This window comes from Archocentrus centrarchus, chromosome 5 (assembly GCF_007364275.1).
Source record: "Archocentrus centrarchus isolate MPI-CPG fArcCen1 chromosome 5, fArcCen1, whole genome shotgun sequence".
NCBI classification, from domain to species: domain Eukaryota; kingdom Metazoa; phylum Chordata; class Actinopteri; order Cichliformes; family Cichlidae; genus Archocentrus; species Archocentrus centrarchus.
In genome coordinates this window covers 13620979-13644535 of record NC_044350.1, presented here as the reverse complement: position 1 = coordinate 13644535, position 23557 = coordinate 13620979, and the positions used below count along the sequence as shown (strand labels likewise).

At 42.8% G+C, this 23557-nt stretch overlaps 1 protein-coding gene across 1 annotated transcript in view; it reads right to left on the bottom strand.

The window, feature by feature from the left end:
• Positions 1-23557, bottom strand: part of cpne5b (copine Vb) — a 130836-nt gene that overhangs the window by 79606 nt on the left and 27673 nt on the right. Inside the window, exons 3-6 of the mRNA XM_030729135.1 lie at positions 23405-23451; positions 8160-8263; positions 6108-6147; positions 3127-3203 (exon numbers count right to left, since the gene is read on the bottom strand). Coding sequence (XP_030584995.1) covers positions 3127-3203; positions 6108-6147; positions 8160-8263; positions 23405-23451 — 268 coding nt within the window. The remainder of the gene's footprint in view (positions 1-3126; positions 3204-6107; positions 6148-8159; positions 8264-23404; positions 23452-23557) is intronic.

Sequence of the window (23557 nt, the reverse complement as noted above, 5' to 3'; positions counted from 1 at the left end):
ATTTGTACTTAAAGACATGTATTATAGAAGGAGACATTTGGAGAGCTTTACTTCTCTGATCTACTCCATATATGTGCAGGTAAAAAGAGAAGCACAGTACTTGCTGTACAAAAGAAAAACAAAAGAAATGTTCTAAAACATTCCCCAGTTTTCTAAGCACGTCTTAGTCAAATGTTTTGACATTTTAAAGCAATGGAATATGAATCACAATTCATTACTCCACAGCAACATGAAACCAAATGTCTGACGGGAGCACATCTATCAGGGAAATGCTTTGTGTGTGTGTGTGTGTGTGTGTGTGTGTGTGTGTGTGTGTGTGTGTGTGTGTGTGTGTGTGTGTGTGTGTGTGTGTGTGTGTGTGTGTGTGTGTGTGTGTGTGTGTCTCACGTATCACAGTAAAAAGTTGCTTATGCTCATATATTGATATAGGAGTTTAATATCTGGTGGGATTGGAGTTTAAGGGAATTGTTTACTACATCTTGACTAAAACCACTGAATGCTGTGTAAGAGCACGGAACTCAAGTGATCCCAAAATCTGATTCATGTACCTAAATCTGTCAGTCAGCCGGAAACAAACAGTGATCAGTCATTAAGAGCCAGAATAAACTCCTCATGTACTATCCCAGAGTTATGCTTATGTGTTGGTTCTGACCATTTTAAAAACAGGCTTGCCCTACATACACCATGAATGGTGAAAGGTTGATGTAATTATTTTTGTTTCGGTTTCCAGCTGAGCTTTTATTTTGCAGCCTTTAAAGAAAGATTAAAGGCTGTCATAAAAATGAAATTTGGCAAGTAGCTGCTTTATCTCTCAGCTGCAGAATGTCTCAAAGTAAAAATGAATAGTTTGGCAAACATTCCATTTCCTTTTCTAAACATGCCATACATATTCCCAATTCAGATAGACATGGCTTGATATTAAACTTCTAATAACATTATTAAGCTCTATGCTCTCAATATAGACTTTCAGGGCGAATTATATTTGCTACAGCCCCCCATAAGCAAGCAACCTCAGCGGCAAATGTGAACCAAGAAAGTCGAGAACACGTAAACAGACTGTTAGAAACGGTTTGGTAACAGATCTCCAACTCTCATCATCACGGGTGTGCTGATGGAAACAAGCCCTCTTTGGTAGTCTGTATTTAACAATTTAATACATTCTGTGTAACGTTAACTGCATGAATCTGACACATCTGTCTATTAACAGCACGCCCCCCCAATGTTGTTGGTAGACATATTGCCATGGGCAACCGTTTTATTTGCTGGAACTTATGACTATAGGGTGAAAAGACTTCACTCCTACAGGATAAAAACAGGGATTTTACAGTTAGATAAGATCTGCAGATAAATCACCAAAGTGATTTCAGACCTAGCCTGTTGATTTGTATACAGCAGATGCCCACACACGTGCCTGCCTTTGAATAATAGGTTGTCACACTACCAGAAAAAGAGGCAAAATCCCAGAAAAGAACACCTGTTGCAGCCGAGTTTTAAAAAAAAATGACAACAAATTAATAATAGTCTGTCAGCACAAGCCATCTGTTCCTGGATCGGATTTTACTAGTTAGCATTTGTTTGATACAAAGGTCTACACGTAGAGGGATTTTAAATAAGTCTACTCTGGGTTCTCTTTAAATTTCTACTTTATTCAAATCATCATAAATATCTTAAGGCATGACTTTACTGGTGTACATGCTTTCCCAATGGGTGACCTACATAGCAGCAGGCAGGTAGATAACTGCAAATGCAAAATATGGTAGAAAACCTGAGCAGAAATAAAAGTAATTTGATGGTGACTTGCTCATACGTTCAGTCCAATGAATTAATAAATAATTCAATTAATAAATCTTTTATAAACACATTGAACGTCTATTTTTTTAATTAAAGGGGTTTTTCATTTGTTTGTTTATTTGTTTGCTTGTTTTAACTGTAGGCAAATGTCAAATGGCCACCAGTAAAATAACACAGTAATTATTTCTCACATATTTAGAAGTTAAATATCAGTATTCAAATGTTCTCTCTTAATGCTCTCCAGGGTGGCACACTCAGATGTAAGAACCAGCACATTGTACTGAAAGCAGCATTTGAACAACTTTGCCTGGATGCACAATAGCCTAGCAGACTGAAGATGAGGGTAGACAGATATAGAAAGACAGATTACAGGATACCCCATTAACACTACATTTTCCTCAGCCAGTGTGAGAGCACAAGCTGAGGAGATGAGCAGTAATTTGGGTAATTTTGCTCTACTCTATTCCCTTTTCTTTAATGACAATAATTATCGATGGATAACATCTGTAGGATGTGGGTGTGGGCCCCTACCCACCTCTACCTCTACCACCCCACCAGACACCATGACACACACACACACACACATACTCTCCTTCCTTGTCTGATTTGTGTCCTTCCTGACATCTCTTTCTAAATCACCCCTATGGCTCTTTTTGTCATCCTCCCACACTTGTGATTTCACTTTTTATCTCACTTTCTTTCTGACTCAAAGTCAGTTTCTTTTCTGCTAAATTAGCACATCCTCTAGTCTATTTCTATAGATCTCTCAGTCCTTTATAACTTTATATTTCAATAATCTCCTCCCAGCTTCCCCCAAAACACACAAACTGAGCTGAGCTTTAGGTTTAATCACATGCTTTTTGTGCCATTCTAAATGCAGCCAAATCATGTCAATCAATTCATCCTATTTTTAGTCAGTATCAAACAGACTCTTAGATGATGCTAAAGTGCTATGAGCTGGGAGTTCACTGATGTCTAAGTTTGTCTAAATGACACAATTTGTCAGAAACCATTTGTGTGATTTTCTGGAATTGCTTCTTTAGAAGAACGTCTAAATGCCAAGCTGGGTCTAATCTGTAAGTTGTTATTTAGGTCTGATTTGTTATTTAGGTGTTATGTTCATGTCTGTGCAGATGCCTAAACCAGGCATGATGCTCCTGAAAGATCGTTATTGACCCAAACTCAGAAATGGAACTGAGATAAGTAATTGCATTTGTGTCAAAGTCATTTTTTTTCTGCCCTTTCTTCCCTCTTAGCACTGTCTAGTGTTCCTCAATCACATTTGGAGTTGGGGGCATTTTGCCATTGCAAAAATTGACTTGAACTCCGACTCACCCCAGTGGTTTCTCCAGTCGACTGGCTGGTGATCCAACAATCTCGCCAAGAGTACAGAACATCTGACCCAAAAAGTCCTGGAGGAGAGAAAGGAAGAAAGAAAAGAATGGATGAAAGGGAAAAAGAAGGGCAGGACTGCGGATGTGAAATAGAAAGGCAACACATCAAATCAGATTAACTTCAGGAATTTCCAACAATTCTAGTACCACAGGAGTGTTGACGCAAATTCAAGAATTTGATAAATTCACGCAAGCTTGTTCACTCATGCTGATTCCCAAGGTCAAAATTCAAATATGGCCATGCATACACGGTTTAAATCAGCAAAACATTTCTTTTAAATAGGACATCTGCTAAGAAAAAAAGGAACCTTGAAACCTCGGAGAAGTGATTAATTGAGGGGGTGTACTGTATTTGCTAGACTATTGTAGTGCTCTCCTTTTATAAAAGATGATGCTGCTGTGAAGTGCTAAATGATGTGACATTGTGACATCATGTCCATTGTTGGTATGAACTGTGAAGCTGGTTTGTAGAACTGAACCCAAATATAACCCAGCAGGATGTAAATGCATGATTGGTTTAACGCACTGGTCAAAATGTTTTTCAGTTTGAATCAGATCTGTTTCACACGTTGGCCAAATTAATGGCACTGCAACTTTCATCCATCCACCCCACCTGTCAACAGATTCAAACCCAGGTGCATCTTGCTATGTGGCAACAACACCAACCATTGTGCGTATGAAAAAAAAGAATAAATAAATAAAGATAAAATACTTGGAAGTAGAACTGGGATTTGAAGTTACATTTTAAAAAGTAGTTTGTAATAAGAAATGGCAACTGGAGCTTAAACTCCAGATCTTACCAACAGCAGTTACAACTAATTCAGTCTCTACTAGAAGCACAGCATAACATGACTACCCAGCAAACACTTCAGTGTTAAGTAACCATCACTGTAAGAGTCTGATACATTAAGTTCACCATGCAACAACTGAAAATGACTTTAGATGTACAAAAGTGTAGATAGCTTAAAAGTGCTGTTAAAACGGGTCTGTGTACACAGAGAAACTGTTGTGTGGATGTCTCTTCACAACCATGTACTAACTGTATTAGTTGTTTAAAAAAACAAAGACAAACACATTTAATTCCTTCCTTGCAATAATCTGATGTACATTTCTCACTCTATTCAACATGGAAACATTGGTTCTGCAAGATAATCATATAATCTAGACCTTCATACAAATTGTAAATTGAAGGGGAAGACTCCTTGGACAACAATAATCTGAACTGAAGAAGAACACTATTAAAAGAGGCTACGTGTACTTTGAGTCCCTCAACTTCAAAACAAAGTAGAGACACAGATGGTACATTGCAAAGTATGTGAATTTAACCAGTCATCAGAAATTACTGTAATAACCAGGATATGCCACAACCAACCTGAAGGAAACCACTGGTTTAATGAACTGTGGAGCATTGCACATGATAGGATAAGAGGGATTCAGTGTACCGTGTATAATGGGCAGAAACATGATTGAAAACAGTTATGATCGTGTCTCTAGCTGTCTCTCTGTGTCACTGATCTGGTTCATCAGACTCAAAGTTTTTCTGCACAGAATCTCATTGTGTAGTTTTCAGCAGTCTTTCCTGAACTAATCACAGCCAGGATGTGGGACAAACCAAAGCAAACGTCCTTTATATTGACCTCGACAGACTAGGATCATTAAATAATTCATCGGGCTATAGTGTGATTCATTTCAATGAGTCTCTAGGTTTTTTTTGGGTTTTTTTAATTAATTCCACTCAATGCAGCCTGGAAGAACCTGGAAACTTTAGCATCTTGATCATGTTAAATCAAGAGTCAGAAAGACACAAAGACTGCATATTTCCACTGTAATTGTTGCCAGCAATAAGGGCCGTACAAATGGCTTGTCTTGGATCTCAGCAGCTGTGATCAGTGACACCTTCTTTTCTCCTGAGAGAAAGAGCATTCATGTGAAAGAGCAGCCATGCAGTGTTAGAAGTGAGAGAGATGCTGGGACCTACGTTGAGTTCTGCGGGCTTCCAGAAAAGTTGGGCAGCAGCAGCAACAACAACAACAACAATAATAACAACAGAGCACATCATATACCAGCACACAACACCATATCAAATACCTAGCACTGTTGGTGACGTGAGAGCAGAAAGAAGACAGCATGCTGTGCCAGAACTAAAACCCAAACCACAGCAGAGGAACAGTTAAAGTGATGGAAAGATGCAAACCTCACTCATCCAAATACATCAAATAATCACCCACACTGATTATTTTTGACATTTTCAATGCTTTCGGTCACCATAGTTTCCAGTCATGAGTAAAAATAATCTATTTATTTTCCCCAGTACAACAAAATAATGTAATGCATCCCTTTAAATGGAAACTATTGGTTAAAAGCATTACATCATCGTTTTTCTACATGAGTGTATTTCATGGTGTTACACAATGTTAATAACTACAGTCCCAGTTAAACCAGTTAAAAAAAAGAGACTATCAAAGACTCAATTCTTGATCACGTAGACATATAAATTGCACATTTATATAACAATGGCAAGTACAATATATGAGTAAGTATATATATAAAAGTACAGTATATAACTGCACATCTAAAAACAACAGCACTGTGAATAAAAGTGAAAAAGAGAAAAAAAATGAAAACTTTGTATTTGGATACAGATATGATCAGGCAGCAGAACGGGTTTGCTTTATTCCATCTTGAACAAAAAACATGCAGCAGGCAACAATCTAATTAAAACAAGCAATTAAAACAAGCAACATTAGACCACTGATAAAAGGAGTTTGTACTATTTTCTAAATTTTGTCAAACACCATATTCAAATGTTTTTTGGGGAGGTATTTTTTTTCCAGAGCAATTCAAGCCAATAATTCAAATTTTATCCAAGACTGGTCTCCATTTATCTGTAGTTCAAGGTTTAAAATAGCTATGAGTACTCACGTGTTTGGACAGATCTGGACTTTTGGAGTCAACATCATACCTGAACAAAAACAAAATGAAAACAGAAGCCTTATTTTATGCTTCAAAAATATAGTGGATGCTCTTGGAGGCATTCGGCTGATATGATCTTGAAGGAAAGATTCCAAATGAAAATCTTTGTATGTTTTTTTATGAGGTTTAAGAAAGGAGGGAGAAGGGAAGAAAGTGATTATAGTTTGTGTGGGGTTCAGATTACAAAGAAGCAATGCAGAAAATGGTAAAAGAAGAAAACAAAATAAGGTCAGATTTAAATGCGCTACACTGAAGACTGGAGCCTTTAGTAATTCAGAATGAGGAAAGATAAAAAGAATGCAGATCTTAGAGCTTTTTCAGTTATTATTTGTGGTGCTGAGTAACTGGAAAAAGGGTTTGACTATAGACAACAAGCCCTGAAAAGTAGCCCTGATCTGATTTGCATGTGAATATAAAGCAATGAAAGGAAAATGGGACATATGTGATGTCCCAAGATTAAACATGTGATGAAACAAAGCATCAAACCGTACAAGCTGGTCAACAATACAGCATGAATGGAAGAATAATAATGTTAGTTTTAAGAGCACTTTAATAATTGCCTCTAATTGAAATGCCTTGATTAAGGATGTTTTGGTCATTACTGCCAAATATCCTGCCACCTTTTATTTATTATTATTATTTTTTACATCAGATCTGTGAATGTGTGTGCGGTAACAGTATCATTCTCAGGAGTTTCATTCAGCATTTAGAGAGCATGATATTTCAGAGGCAGCACTGGTCTTCTCATATCCTCACACAATGGGCTCTTCTCTGCAGCTCTCATGCTGGATCTCAGTGTTGCATTTGACACCACTGATTGGCATAAAAAAAGAGCATTGTGCTGGTCATAAGAGGTTCAACAGGATTTTATACTTTGTATGTTAACAGATACTGCGTACATTTCTATTGCAATGGATGACACATCTATAAAGCCAGATGACACAAATTATAAAGACAGACGTAAACACCCCTGATGATTAGTCATTTTCTGATTCTGAATTAAGACAAAAATGGAAGTTACTGTATTTGGCCCTAAAAACTTCAGAAACACAGTATCTAACCAGATGCTTACTCTGAGTGTCATTACCTTGGCCTCCAGTACTTCTGATACCTCGGACTCATGTTTGACTAGGACACATCCTTCAACTCATGCATTTAAATAAATCTGTTGGACTGCCTTCTGAAAACTATTCCATTCATTACTTACTATTGGGCTCAACTGTAGTAATTCTTTATCATCAGGATATTTCAATAGCTCTCTGAAAGTCCATCCAAGATGCTTTACTACAGATATGAACAAGCACGAGTGATCACATTTCAGTCCTTTAATTATATCACTATAGCCCCGGACTGCTTCCCATCGCCCGTGGAGCTCATCGCTTCTCTCCTTTCTCCATTCCCTATGCAATCATGTGACCATATTCATGTCATTTATTTTTTTTGTTTTGTTGCTGCAGAAATCTCTGGCTCCAGATCTACATGATTACATGATCCTGATTTGAGGTTGTTGGCCCCAAAAACATGTCAAGTTTTTATCATTATATTTTTTTGCTGTTTATCTGTTCTTTTCTATTTTTCTTTGCTTTCCCCTCAGCTCAGCAGGTCTAGACAGATACTTTCTGTAGCGAGCTTCTTCCTGTTATTTGTTTTTTTTCCCCTCGTCACTCTCATGGTGCTGTTCAGAGACAATTGCTGGTTTTCTATATTTTGTATTGTAAGGCTCACCTCATGGTGTAAAGAACACTGAGATGAGTTTTGTTATGAATTGGAGTAAATAAATGCAATTAACTAAATTTGAAAAAAGACACATCACTTTAGAGTAATGGTTAGACCCCCATGCACATTTTGGCAGGGTGAGAGAGCACAGTTTTGCTGGACCTGGTCAGGGTTGGTGAGTTTGCCGGTCAGGTATGGCAGATGGTCAGTTTCTTAACTAAACTAACTGTGAACGCTGATAGAATAGAAAAGAAAGAGCAATAATGAAAAATAAACATCACTCACAAGTCAAAGCGGAGGTTCTGCTTCTCCTCAAAAAAGTAGTCCAAGATGTACTTTCTAACAAAGTCAGGGTTGAGAGTGTTGTCTATCACCTCTGTTCTGCCAAACTGTAGAAGGAGAAAGACAGATGGAGGATGACAAAAGAAGACGCAAGACAATGAAACACAGTTTTAAAAACAAATACAGTTAGCAGTGTTGTCTGCTTGCACTTTAACTTTTTTCTCTCTTTTCATCTCTTTCCTAGGCTTATTATGTAAGCGTGTACACGCATTCACGTAGGCCTGATTAATGGAGGTCCTTTCACATGCTTCTGCTGCGCAAATGAAACCAAGTGTGTGTTTCCTGGTTGCTTGATCTTCACCCCTCTCCTGTATTAATTACAGCAGGTTAGCTCATACATCAACCCCACAGAAAGAAAAAGAAGATGTAAGAATTGTAGGGGAAAAGGAATAAAAACAGCTGAAGTAAAGGAAAATGGGGATACTGCTGGAGTAGGAACTTTGGACTGAAAAGGAGTGAGTAGAAGGGTAGGAATGGGAAAAGAGTAGGGAGAGGTGATGAGTAGAAAAGCAGTGATTAGGGGTAACTAAATAGTGGGGTTCTCATTCCCAAAGTCCAAATGCAGGGAAATATACCAAAGAAACTCCATATGTATATACTGTTTGAGTACAGTGAACACATTGTCATGTTCAAGAAACCAGTTTGAGATGGTTTGAACTTTGTGATATGGTGTGTTATTCTGTTGGGAGCAGCCATCGGAAGATGGGTGCACTGTGGTCAGAGGGATGACAGCATTACTCAGGTAGGATGTGCCATTAAATGATGCTCATTTGATACAAAGTGAACCAAGAAAACATCCCCCACACCATTACCCCACCAGCAGCAGCCTGAACTCTTCCAAGCTTTCGTGTTGTTTACACCAAAGTTTGACCCTACCATCTGAATGTCGCAGCATAAATCAAGACTAATGAGACCAGGCAATGTTTTTCCAATCTTCTACTGCCCAATTTTTGTGCGTCTGTGTAGGAGTCGGTGGAAGGAGACACGAGCAGGTATGTAGTCTCAGCTTTATTCGGTAAAACACACAACAACTAGAACTCCAAATATAACTCCCGCAAAAGGAGGAGTCAAGCCCTTTTATCCCAGGCCTCTCTCTCCCGCCTTTTCCAGATCTATTCCGGTCTCTCTCTTCGCAATAAGAGCTTGGGGCATTCTGGTGTGAAATGTGCATATATGTGGCCACCACACAGGCCCCCCCTGAACACACAGAATGGCAAACAATACAATAATAAAAACAGCAACCATTTTCAACTCAACATAGCAAAAATAAAATACCACATCAAGAGTATCTCCTAGGGGGTTTAACAAGGCGGCCGCTACGGCTGTGCTTGGCGACCACAGGTGGTGAAAACGAGGGAGGGGCATAGCCCCGACCACGGCGAGACTGCCCCCTCGCAGGGGAAAAAACAGCAGCTGGGGGCAGGTCCTCCGAGTGAGGCATAGAAACGGGAGGACGACCGCGGCGCGGAGGTTGGGCCAACTCAATAGGACCATCCGGAAACATGTGAGCAGGCTTAAGGCGATCCACCGAAACCCGCTCCTGACGACCTCCCAGCTCAACCAAAAAATCCTTAGGTCCCACCTCTAGCACACGGAATGGACCATCATAAGGAGGTCGAAGTGGAGAACGGTGCGCGTCATGGCGGATAAAAATGTACTTGGCAGACATCAGGTCCTTCGGCACATATGACTGTGGAAGGCAGTGATGCGCCGCTACTGGGGCCAAAAACCTATCATTCCCCGGGAAAACCGGCCCGCTCCTTTTGTCGGCCCCCGAAGCAGATGCACCAGGAAGGAATTCCCCTGGAACCCTCAAAGGCTGGCCCAGGACCAGCTCGGCTGAAGAAGACTGCAGGTCCTCCTTAGGAGTCGCACGCAGGCCCAGCAGGACCCAAGGAAGGCGGTCAACCCAGCTGCTGTCCACCAGCGCAGCCCGTAAGGCAGCCTTCATGGTACGGTGGAACCTCTCGCAAAGGCCATTGGCCTGCGGGTGGTACGCGGTAGTGCGATGGAGTCTGACGCCAAGGTTCTCCGCCACAGCAGTCCACAGCTCAGACGTGAACTGAGGACCCCTGTCAGATGTCAAGTCAAGCGGTACGCCAAACCGAGATACCCAGGAGGAGACGAACGCACGAGCAACATCTGCTGAGGTGGTTGACGCCAAAGGAACTGCTTCAGGCCACCGAGTCGTCCTGTCCACCATTGTCAGGAGATGGGTGAAACCCCGGGAAGGGGGAAATGGACCTACCAGGTCTACATGGACATGTTCGAACCTTCTCTGGGGTATGGGAAAGTGCTCCAGAGGGGATTTGGTGTGTCGTTGCACTTTGGCGCGCTGACAAGCAACACATGAGGAAGCCCACGCCCTGACCTCTTTCCGGAGGCCGGGCCACACAAACTTGGCCCCTACCAACTTAACGGAGGCTTTAACTCCTGGGTGCGAAAGAGAATGAACTGCCTCAAAAACCCGCCGACGCCAGCAAGCAGGAACCAAGGGGCGAGGCCTGCCCAATGAGACGTCGCAAAGTAGGGTTACGCCACTATCCTGAAATGAGACATCTTCCAAACGCAAACTGGACTCGGCCACCTTAAAAGCCTGAATCTCCGTATCCGTAAGTTGGTCGGCAGCCATGGCAGAGTAGTCCACTCCCAAATGCACAGAACTAACCTGCGCCCTGGACAGACAGTCAGCCACCCGATTACACTTGCCGGCGACGTGCTGAATGTCAGTGGTAAACTCTGAAATAGCAGAAAGCTGCCGTTGCTGCCGTGCAGTCCATTTGCCATGGCAAATGTGAGAGGTTTGTGGTCTACAAAAGCGGTAAAGTCACGGCCCTCAAGCAGGAACCGGAAATGACGCGTCGCGAGAAAAAGGGCAAGGAGCTCCCTGTCAAACGTACTGTACTTTCTCTCCGCATCCCGAAGCTTCCTGCTAAAAAAGGCGAGGGGCTGCCAAGCACCACCCACCCATTGTTCGCACACGGCCCCGACTGCAAAATCGGAGGCATCGGTAGTAAGGGCAACAGGCGCCTCGGGAGACGGGTGGGCCAGCAGGGCAGCGTTGGCAAGAGCAGCTTTGGCACTGTCAAATGCCTGCACCCGCTCAGGTGTCCACTCTATCTCTTGGTTGCCTTTCTTGCCCTGAAGTGCATTGTACAGAGGGTGCATGAGGTGAGCAGCCCGGGGGATGAAACGGTTATAAAAGTTCACCATCCCCAAAAACTCCTGCAGGGGCTTCACTGAGGAAGGGCGCGGAAAAGCAGAAACTGCCTCCACCTTAGCGGGCAGGGGAAACGCCCCTTGGGGCGAAACGAGGTGTCCCAAAAACTCTATGGCCGGCAGACCGAACTGGCATTTAGCTGGATTCACAATCAAACCGTGCTCACTGAGACGCTCAAACAACTGGCGGAGGTGCACTGAATGCTCCGCGGCGGAAGGGCTGGCAACCAGTATGTCATCCAGATAGACGAACAAAAATGGCATACCACGCAAAACGGAGTCCATGAGGCGCTGAAACGTCTGTGCCGCGCCCTTCAGACCGAAGGGCATTCGCAAAAACTCGAAAAGGCCAAAAGGAGTGATAACCGCGGTCTTGGGCACATCACGCGGATGGACAGGAACCTGATGGTATCCCCTCACCAAATCCACCTTTGAAAAAATAGTTGCCCCCGCAAGATGAACCGAAAAATCTTGAATGTGGGGAACCGGGTACCTGTCATTAGTCGTCGCATTATTAAGGCGCCTAAAATCCCCACAAGGGCGCCACCCACCGTCAGCTTTAGGGACCATGTGCAACGGGGACGCCCACGGGCTGTTTGAGCGGCGCACAATACCAAGGCGCTCCATGTTTGCAAACTCCTCCCTGGCTATCGCTAACTTCGCGGCATCGAGACGGCGTGCACGCGCAAAAACCGGCGGACCCACAGTGGTAATGTAATGCTCCACACCATGTTTAGCTACGGCTGCAGAGAAGGTGGGAACCGTGAGGGTGGGAAACTCGGCAAGCAAACGCTGGTACTCATCACCTGTGGCAAGCATGTTAGCGAGGGGCAGGGGGCCAGGACTACCAAGTGTACAGGGGTAGGTATCAAAAGACACAGCATCTATCAAGCACCTATTAGCTACATCGACCAACAACCTGAAAGCACACAAGAAATCAGCGCCGAGTATAGGTACTGACACAGACGCTATCACAAAGTCCCAGTTAAACTGACGGCCCTTGAAACACACAGTCACCAACCTCGTTCCATATGTGCGAATGGGGGTACCGTTCGCCGCGTCCAGCAGGGGTCCGTGACATTGTCCCAAGGCGTCCGCAGCTGAAGCCGGCATGATGCTACGCTGAGCACCCGAGTCCACAAGCAGACGGCGTCCCGAAGCAGTGTCCTCAATGAAGAGCAGCTTGTCCGAGCTGCCAGCGCACACAGCTGCTAGTGAGCACCGGCCCTCTCGTTTCCCTGGTGCTGGAAGGTACACGGCGGAATGCAGCGCTTCGCCTTCACTCCGAACCGGCGATGATAGAAGCAGAGCACGCTCTCCTTCCTCCGGCGCTCTGCGACGGCGGCCACAGCACCAGCTTCTCTCGTCTCCGCCCCTTGTAGAGCCACACTCGGTAAAAGTGCATGCACACCGGAATGCCTGGATGCCAGCAAAATCTTGTCCGCCTCTTCAGCTAGCCCGCGGTAATCCTTGGCCCGTATCAGAGCAGAGCTGGCTAGCGCGGTGCGCACGGGAGGGGGGAGCTGGCGCAGGAACAGATGCGTAAAGAGAAACGAAGCGTCGCCCGGGCCGAGCAGAGCCAGCATGTGCTCCATCAGCTCGGAGGGTTTACCATCTCCCAAGCCATTCAGGGAGAACAGGCGATCAGCCCGCTCTTCGTCTGAAAGCTGATAAATCCGCAGCAGATTCTCCTTCAGCGCTCCATACTTGTTAGCAGGCGGCGGGTCCCGGAGCAGTCCCATCAGCCGGCGGGTAGAAGCAGAGTCCAGCGCCGCGACGACATGGTAATACTTGGTGTCGTCTGAGGTGATCCCGCGGAGGTGAAACTGGGCCTCCACATGCTGGAACCAAGGCTCTGGATCGTGCTGCCAGAACTCCGGGAGCTTGACCGTGGCCGCAAAAATAGCGGGAGAAACGGCGGCGGCTGGTGAGGAAACGGCGGCGGCTGGTGAGGAAACAGCGGCCGCGGCCGTTGAGCTGTCGTCAGCAGACATGTTCTTTAGTCGGGGTCACCAATGTAGGAGTCGGTGGAAGGAGACACGAGCAGGTATGTAGTCTCAGCTTTATTCGGTAAAACACACAACAACTAGAACTCCAAATATAACTCCCGCAAAAGGAGGAGTCAAGCCCTTTTATCCCAGGCCTCTCTCTCCCGCCTTTTCCAGATCTATTCCGGTCTCTCTCTTCGCAATAAGAGCTTGGGGCATTCTGGTGTGAAATGTGCATATATGTGGCCACCACATCTGTTTGAATCATAGCCTCAGTTTCTTGTTCTTAGCTGACAGGAGTGGGACCCAGCATGGTCTTCTTCTGTTTTAGCCCATCTGCTTCAAGGTTTGATGTGTTGTGCATTCAGAGATTTACTTTTGCATACCCTGGTTGTAACTAGTGGTTATTTGAGTTGCCATTGCCTTCCTGTTCCTTCCACCTTTCTTCCCCATTCTGATGCTCAATTTGAACCTCGGGAGGTCGTCTTGGCCATGTCTACATGGAATGAGTTGCTCCATGTGATTGGCTGATTAGACAGTTAAACAGGTGTACCTAATGAAATGTCTGGTGAGTGTATATTACATACAGAATTATAATTAATAAAATACTCTATCAAAATGAAAAGTGAAGATTTATCAGTTTATAGTTAAAGTTTATTTGACCATTGCAGTCAGATTGGCGCAGTTAAGACAAGGATGAAATTACCTCAAAATTCATTCAAGAAGTGAACATGTTCCCCATATATACTAGCTCTGACTCTCCACTGTGCATGGCTGCAGGTTGTTGATGTCACATGTAAAGGTGGCCTGTCAGAACAGCTATAAACTGTTTGTTGTTTGGGTTAAACATGGCAGCTAAGTAAAGTGTGTTTGTTGGTAGCATCACCAGAACTTCAGAAGGCAAGTTTTCACAGGCACAAATGACACTAATGACAACTCTACTTGTAAATTTTTGAATATGAACCATGCGACCCCCCCAAAGCACTACATCTATTAAGTGCACACCTTCTGTGATAGGTTTTATTTTCGTTTCATTCTTATATCACCTGCCTTTCAACAAAGAACAGGAATTAATTGGTTTCTAATGAGCAGCATTACTCATCATTTATTTCTTAATCGTTTTCCTTAATCAAATTCATCTTCATTCATTCATTAATGCCATAACGATGCACAGATGAAAGAGCCAAACATTCCTTGTTTCATTAGAGAGGTAAAAAATTCAACCTATTCTCAATCCCAATTTATACAATATTGACACTTGGTCAGAATCCATTGGAATTACTTAAAAAAAATTGGATACTCCTTTATTGTAATGTTTCGACAGATTACAACAGTTCTGTCAGCCTACAAAATAAACACCACCACGAGCATACAGCAAAGTGGTATTCTGCACCAAACAGCCTGCTTGGTGGAAAATGGCAGTAAAGAGTTACCGGGTGCATTAAAATGTGATAAGAAGCATGTTCCAACCAAGGGTCAGTATGTGATGAGATGGGAATAAGAATGTGTTTGCAAACTCTCATATTTTTATTATGTTTAGTTGTATAGGGATAAGTATGTAGCTTCAACTAATCCCACACACCATTCACAGTTTAAGCTAATCTGCAATGCCCATTTCAGGATTTCATCAGTCAAGGAAGCCATTTATAATAAAGAGTCTGTTTTAACTCACTGGCCAGTCTGTCGACGCATTCATACAGGTAAATGGAATTGTTTGCAAAGACAAGTCTTTCCATAAAGTAGAATTCAGCTTCTGTAAGTGAGTATGAGTAAACCATGACTTTAAAATCACTGCAGTGAGCAATTAGGACAAGAGATCTGCTGGAAAGCCTTACTCTTCTGTAATATTTCACCACTGTTGGTGAAATTCTAAAAATAGCAGGGAAGGACTGATATTGAATCTGTGTTCTGCCCAGAGTTTCTAAAGGACCATGAGCTGTTGATGAGGTTGTGAGCACATGTTAGTAAAGAGACGGGAGATTGCAAAAACGAGCACCATACGTGATTTCCCAGCTGAGTGGAAGAGACAATACCGTGCTGCAGAGTTCATTAGATACTGCTGGACCGCTGGAGCTGGCTAATGAGAATCTGGCATTAAGTCCCTGACCTGCACCCTCAACATTTACACACACATACACACGGCAGCTCACACACATGTATGTATGGCAATCTAAACTCTTCGGGCAGCAACCAATGTAGAGACCTGTGGTGTGTCATGCAATGCGAGTGAGCATTGTGTTAAATTAAGACCTGAGTAAAGGAGCATAATAACAAGGCATGTATAATCCGTTATTTTATTTGTGTTTTTTCTCTCCCAAACGTGGCTAAGATTGCATTTTTGTCTATTCCCTAGAGCACATACACAAACCACCAGTGGGGATTTTTGCCATCTAAATGTATGGTAGTTATTTTTCTGTTCTTTGTAGCATGTTCACTAGACAGTAACACAGGGCTCATATAATGAGTATGGTGGAGTCAGTAGTGTGAATTAGTGTGAGACAGCTTTCTGTCTGTTTTGGCCTTCAGTGAAAAGCGTTGGGGTGAGTTTAAAAAAATCCCCAAGACAGAGAAAAGACATGGAAACACAAAGAGTATTGAGCAGCTCCCCGGGACTGATAGAGAGTTTAGGGAGGAACAGTAAAACAAGCAGCTGAAAACCGTCTCTTGCACGATAAGTGTTGCATGGCTTCATGGGAAAACAACTCCCAAGGTTTGTTAGAACTTCGAGCCAGAGCGGTGATTGTGTGAAGTCTGGATATGTGTGCACATCAGACCAATTCTAAAACATAAATGCACAGAAACAGGCACGGGCACCACCACACATATATTCACATAGCAGGTAGTAGCAGATAATGTCAGACAGTGGGAAAAAAAATAATAGAAAACAGCAACTGTGTCAATCTCCATAAACTGTTCTCTCTCTGGCTCATACCATACAGTGATCACTTAACCACTTTGCACCTCTATTGTTATATGGTATGGGTTTATACATACAGTCCTTTGCTGTATGTATGTAGTGCATATGAGGTCAGCGACTCCACCTGTGAAAATCAAAAAAAGCACCATTTAAATTTGGCCAATCTTCCCCTCATGATAGTCTCCCTGACAGTGCTGCTCTCTGTGCAACCTTAAGGTCCACTGGAAAATCCCAAATATTCAAGTGGTCATAATGAGACTTCCAAGGAGTGATCTAAAAGTAGCAGACACATTGTAAGTGGACCAAGAGTGCACAAGAAGACAACCTTGAAAGAGAAATCAACCTTAAATGAAGTTGCTTTTTGTTCTTCTGGAGAGAGTTTCATAATTTTAGGATTGCACCTTTCATTTATCTACCCAACCCAACCTAATAATAATTTTATGTAATTCAGTGCCAAGACTACAGGGTTTTATTGATTCATCCCTTCCCATTCATTAGGTTTTGTCTTGTGTTGTATTGTAAAGAGAGGCAAATGGTTAGCAAGTGTCCTCAATGTGACTGTGTTTGTGCAGATGGACTCAAAAAACTCAGTGAAGTCAGGGCTGAGAACGTTTCAGCTGTGTTTTTCTGTTATACAGTCTAATTACCCAAGGAACACTTAAATAACGTTTCCAGGAAGAGATGTATTTACAAGAGTGCTCTCAATTTGGGTGGTATTAGTCAATAAAACTTCAAATTGTGCCTGGTAAACCTCTCCTATGACCTTTTCAGACTTGGTCTTGGATACTAAAGTACATATCCAGGTTTGTTTTCTTCATTGTTTTGGATGTTGGGAGTCATTATTGAAGGTCACTTCCTTTTTTTTTTTTTTTAAACAACAACCACTGGAGCAGTAAAAAGCATTGAATCAACTCAAACATAAAATAAACCTAAAAGTATCCTACAACTAAATCCAGAGCACTTTAATGTGCTGTAGAGGAAGAGTGTGCAATGAAGAAAAAGAGGTCCACATATAACTTATCTATGTACTGGTCTCATCTATAAAATGATGGGCATACTCTTCATCAAGAATTAATGGCTTTAGCATGGCAGGTATAATACAGTGAGCTACAAATACTGGAGAAAATGAAAATAATCATCAAATGTGACCCCGACAGAGTGCTAGAGGGTCCTGTCAGAAAGTGTTATTTAACAATTCCTGGTGAGTCACCTGTTTTAGCTTTGCTTGTTCAATGTGAGGCGTTCAGTGTCGCTCATACAGCATCACCGGGAGCCGCTTCAACACATACAAGTGAACAATATGATTATGGATGTGATGGTTCATGTCCGTGAGGAGAGAGCTCATTTAAATACTTCCTGGTGAGCAGGTGAAGATGAAGTACATTTTGAACTGAAAATAAACTGAAGTGAAATGCTCATTATATTAATTAAGTTTTGTGTACTTGATTGGATTAGAAGGCAATCAAACAAGAAATACAAAATACCTTTGGAGGGAAGTGTGATGTAGAATATATTGGCTGTGGGACCTTTGCATATGCAAACGCCTATGCATTAAGGATTTACACATATGCATATATATTTTCGCACCCAGAGAACTGAGCTGTCTGCAGTTCTTCAGCTACGTTTGAATGAATCCCACACAGCCATCTGTTAGGAGTGTGTAAACATAAGAGCAGCAAAAGAGGGTATAAATAAAACAGTCATATTCTATATAAAGATATCTATTACATTAAACTATCATGTTTTTAAAATATTTGTGGCTATTTGGATAAATGTTGACTGTTTGATGAAGAATCTTTCAGACTGCATGTCAAACCTTGGAGGTGCTATGGCTGTGGGAACATTCGGTACCACTATCCTAGATGAAACAACAAAGATCCATGAGTACATCAGGAAGATGTAGTGAGTACCTCAGGCAGCAGAAACCCAAGAAAGAAGAGGAGCAAGAACAGGAACCATCATGGAAGGACAGGGCCCTGCACGACATGTACCACTGGCAGATAGAAGAAGTGGCTGATGTAGAAAAATCCTACCAATGGCTGGACAAAGCTGGACTGACAGACTGAGGCGCTAAACATGGCAGCACAGGTACAAGCTCTAAACAATCCAGCACATAAAAGCAGGGTGCAAGATGCTATCAGGCAGGCCATACATGGAATGCCATAACCAAGTGGCTGGCAAAGTATACATAGTATACAGGAACATCTGTGCCGAGTATGACCTGGAAGTCCCGAGGTCAAAATGGGATGTGCCCCCAAGGGTGGTTGAGAATGACAGAGCTAAGAGCCTGTGGGACTTCCAGATAAAGACAAACTTGTGATGGCTAACCAACCGGACATAGTGGTGGTGGACAAGTAGAGGAATACCAAGATGCAATGCCAAGTGATGCCAACATCAAGAAGCAAGAACATGGGAAGCTCCATAAACACCAAGGGCTGAGAGAAGAGCTAGTACACTGAAGGTAACAGTGGTCCACAAACTTGGAGGATATATATATATATATATATATATATATATCTTAGGAGTGGGACTCGATTAAAAAAATTAATCGAATTAATTACAAGCTTTGTAATTAATTAATCGAAATTAATCGCATTTTAATCGCATTTCAATGTTTGACATGAAAAATATTAATTTAAGTTTAGTTGATGAATAAATCAATATACATAAGCTTAAACTTCAAAATTTTGTTTATTTTCCCACCAGTCTACTACACAGACCAATGAAGGGTGGAAGTGCTCCTGTGATAAGCAAACACCTGAAATTAAAGTTAAGCATCATAACTGGATAGTTTTATTCAACATTAATGTCTCACTTGTTATAGTTGGAAATTAATCATTCACTCAGCTGTATTCCTTGATGTTGAAATGTGTTATGCTTCTTTTAACAGCTTATTTTGAATAAAGACTTAAAATTAAACCACAAAAAGGAGCAAAAGTTCATTCTCCGTTTAACCAGCTGCTGTTACACAGCTGTGCTTCGCACTCACGGTTGCTAGGCGACATGAGCTACGCAGAGGTGACGGCAGGTGACGCTGATATGAAGGCGAGCCGCTCACTTCCGGCCTTTGTGGTGTTCGTGGGCTGCGAAAGACGTGAGCCGGGTCCTTTGCAGGATGCGGCCTCTAATTTGGACATTGTGCGTCGATATAATCTGTATGCCGGGAACTCGTGCACTGAGAAACGTTCCACGGTGCAAAGTGCGATTAAAATGCGTTAAAATTTTTAACGCGTTAATTTCCCCATAATTAATTAATCGAAATTAACGCGTTAAAGTCCCAAGTATATATATATATATATATATATATATATATAGTCAGAAGTATTCCCTCACTCATTCAAATAATTGAATTGAGGTGTTTTAATCAATCCCATGGCCACAGCTGTATAATACCAAACACCTAGGCATGCAGACTACTTCTACAAACAATCGTGAAAGAATGGGTCACTCTCAGGAGCTCAGCGAATTCCAGTGTGGTACCGTGATAGGATGCCACATGTGTCATGGTCCTCGATCGGTGGCTCAGTATTTTGAGTTTCTTTTGGTTAGCTCTGTTTTATTATAATTTTTGGGTTGTTTCACTGTTTTTCTTATAGTTTAGTGTTCGCAGTTTGTTGTGTCTTTGTGTGATGTCTGCTCCCCTTTGTCACGTCTTCTGTGTGAGGTCTGTGTATGTTAGCCACTTTCTGTTTTATTTTGGTAGTCTCATGCTCCTTGTGTGTTGTGTTCAGATTACTTCCCCTGTGTTGTTAGATTCTTTTGTTTCCCCTCTTGTTTCCACTCTCCCTGATTTCCTTGTGTGTATTTAAGCCCTTAGTTTTCCTCCGTTCTTTGTTCGGGTCCTCGTCTTTTCTATGAATGAATGAATGAATGAATGAATGAATGAGTTTATTGCCATGTGGGTGAACAAGTTCACACATTGGAAATTGCAGTTACAGAACACCATCCAAGAATACACAAAACACAACACACATGGGGGGATATGTGTCCTGGGGTCATGCAGCCGACTTGCAGCGCTACCTTTGGCAGGAGGAGAAAACAACACATCATGGGGAAGTTAGGTTAAAAAAAAGTCATCTGGTACAGTGCTCAAAAAGAGCACTATACCAGGGTCCAAAAAAACCACCTTAGCAAAGCATTTGCACATGTAAAGCTAGGACAGCCGCGGTAGGTGAGGTCAGGTCAGGAGGGAATGCAGACGGAGACGAGAGGTGGGGGCATTGTGGAGCCAGATGCCAGGTCCTTGCCAAAACAGTTCGCTGATAGTGGTGGAATTTCATCAGCGGCCGTGGTACACCAGACCCAGCTTCACAAATCACAACGCGGAGTGGGGGGAAGAGCAGCCGCACACAGAGCCCTGGAGAGAGATATGGTTGCCAACCCAAGGCCAGCAGGGGAGCCGAATTCCTGATAACAAATGTTATTTTGGAACAGGCTGCTTGTTTTTCCAACAGCCTTCAGTCTTACTGGGAAACCATTCAAAAATCCAATATTCCAAATTCGTTGATTACCGTCCTCACTGTGCAGAACCGAACTATATCTCCTGATCTAACCCCTCTCGCCTGCGAGCTCGCTAATCTTGCGGCTCAGGTCCACCAGGCTTTGAGTCTGAGTTTGTACGGCTCTGCTCAGCCCTTCCACCTGGGTCGGCAGCCTCTGCAGATGTCGAACCGCCGTCCAGATTTTCTTAATTTGCCAGTAAAGCAGGTATCCACCGAGCCCAAACAGAGAAGATACCGCTACCAAAAAGCCGAATATATATGCGTCTTCCACATCTTCCACTGCAAGGGCTGAGAAGCACACAGGTCTCCACGAGCTCCAAGAGTCGATGACGTATCCAACCGGGTCTGTTCCACTCGGACACGCAGGCTCCCCTGTCCCGGATCTCATAGTGGAAAAAATTCGATCAATGATGGAGAATGCCCAGTTTGCCAGATCCATGTTTCAATCTTGTTCTTATTCGGACAGTGTGTAAAAGACGCTCTCACAGCAAGCAGCAAGCGGAGAGATGGGGAGGGCAGGGAGAGAAAGATAGTGCGACCGTCTCCGACAAGAGCAGGAAGAAGAACTATGTCCATGTGACGACCGCTGTGTGTTCTGTTTTCAAGTTTCAAGTTTTCAAGTTTCTAGTTTTGAGTTCTTTGGATCAGAGTATTAACAAGAAAATCTACGCATAAATCTGCTCTCGCCATGTTCTGCACTGAGGTCCTCCCTGCCTTGCCTGCACCAGCCGTGAGAACCTGTGTAACATGTCCAGTCCTGTTAGTGGTATTATAACAAAGTGGAAGTGATGGGAATGTCAGAAACTCAGCCACAAAGTTGTAGGCCACGTAAAATCACATACTGGTGTCAGTGGATGCTGAGGTGCATAGTGCGCAGAGGTAGGCAACTTTCAGCAGAGTCAATCACTACAGACCTCCAAACTTCATGTGGCCTTCAGATTAGTTCAAGAACAGTGCGTAGAGAGCTTCATGGGTTTCCATGGCAGAGGAGCTGCATCCAAGTCTTACATCACCAAGAGCAATGCAAAGCATCTGATATAGTGGTGTAAAACACGCCACCACTGGACACTAGATCTGTCAAATCATGTTCTCTGGAGTGACGAATCAGGCTTCTCCATCTGGGTTTGGTGGTTGCTAGGAGAACGGCACTTGTCTGACTGCATTGTGCCAAATGTAAAGTTTGGTGGAGCTGGGATTATGGTGTGAGGTTGTTTGTCAGGAGTTGGGCTCAGCCCCTTAGTTCCACTGAAAGGAACTCTTAATGCTTCAGCATACCAGGACATTTTGGACAATTTCATGCTCCCAACTTTGTGGGAACAGTTTGGGGATGGCCCCTTCCTGTTCCAACATGACTGCACACCAGTGCACAAAACAAGGTCCATAAAGACATGGATGAGTGAGTTTGGTGTGGAAGAACTTGACTGGCCTGCACAGAGTCCTGACCTCAACACTACAGAACACCTTTGGGATGAATTAGAGTGGAGACTGTGAGCCAGGCCTTCTCATCCAACATCGGTGTCTGACCTCACAAATGTGCTTCTGGAAGAATGGTCAAAAACTCCCATAAACACTCCTAAACCTTCCCGGAAGAGTTGAAGGTGTTATAGTTTCAAAGGGTGGGTCAACATCATATTAAACCTTATGGATTAAGAATGGTCCATATGTGTGTGAAAGCAGAAAATATAGTGTGTGTATTTTCTTATTTGAACTACAATGCACATGTTCTATGTAAAAATGCTGCAGCTTGCCTCATTTCTTTTAATAGTTTTTGAATACTAATGGACTATGTCAGTCTTACACCACACAAACTGTGCTTATGTCTACTCACTGTTGATTTTGGTCTTTCAATGATCTTAACAACAGGAAACATGCTGAATATTGTCAGCTACATTCTTTTGAAATGAAATTATTATTATTATTATTATTAAAATCTTCATTATCTGCCACATTTGACAGTTTTTGCACTAGCTCAGTCTTCCATAATAATTTATGCTACTTATCACTGTTTGAAAAGTCTGGAACATAGAGGTACAGAGTTCAGCTTTAATATTTTATTTAGCAGTGCCTCAGTTCCTTTCACGTATTTATTTTTTTATCAATAAGTGGTTAGCTGGGTTTAATTCTACCTGGAATCCAAATAATTGGGTTTCATTAACTGGACAAACAGAATGGTGAGAAGACAAGTAGAGCGCTGATGGTAGTGCTGCATAAACCAAATAAGGTACACTAAGAAGCGGATTAACGAATCTCCAGTGTGCTGTTTAGTCCCCAAAATGTCAGCATATTGATCCTCACGGTGTGAGGGGTTTTGTTGTTGGTTGAAGTCTCCAATTAGGGAATATTTCTTTGGCATTTTCAGACAACTGATGTTTGAACAAATTTAATGAATTGTCAAAAAACACTCAGAGAAAAGGGTGAAAAAAAAAAACAGAGGTGAATGTCTTAACTGCGGTGCCACCACTCTACCCCTCTGCACACAGAGACCACGACAAGGACTTAATTGGACGTACTGTAAGGCCTTTCTTTTTTGATTTGTGTGTGCATGTTTGTGTGTACACTCACCTCTCTCCACTGTTTGGTTTCAACACCTTGTGTATAGAGCACGCACACTGTGAAAACATACCAGAGAGGGACAAAAAGGGGGAATTTTGTGAAAGAAAGAGAAAAGAAGAGGCTGAGAATTAGAAAAATGGAGGCGAATTCCAAATGGGAAAT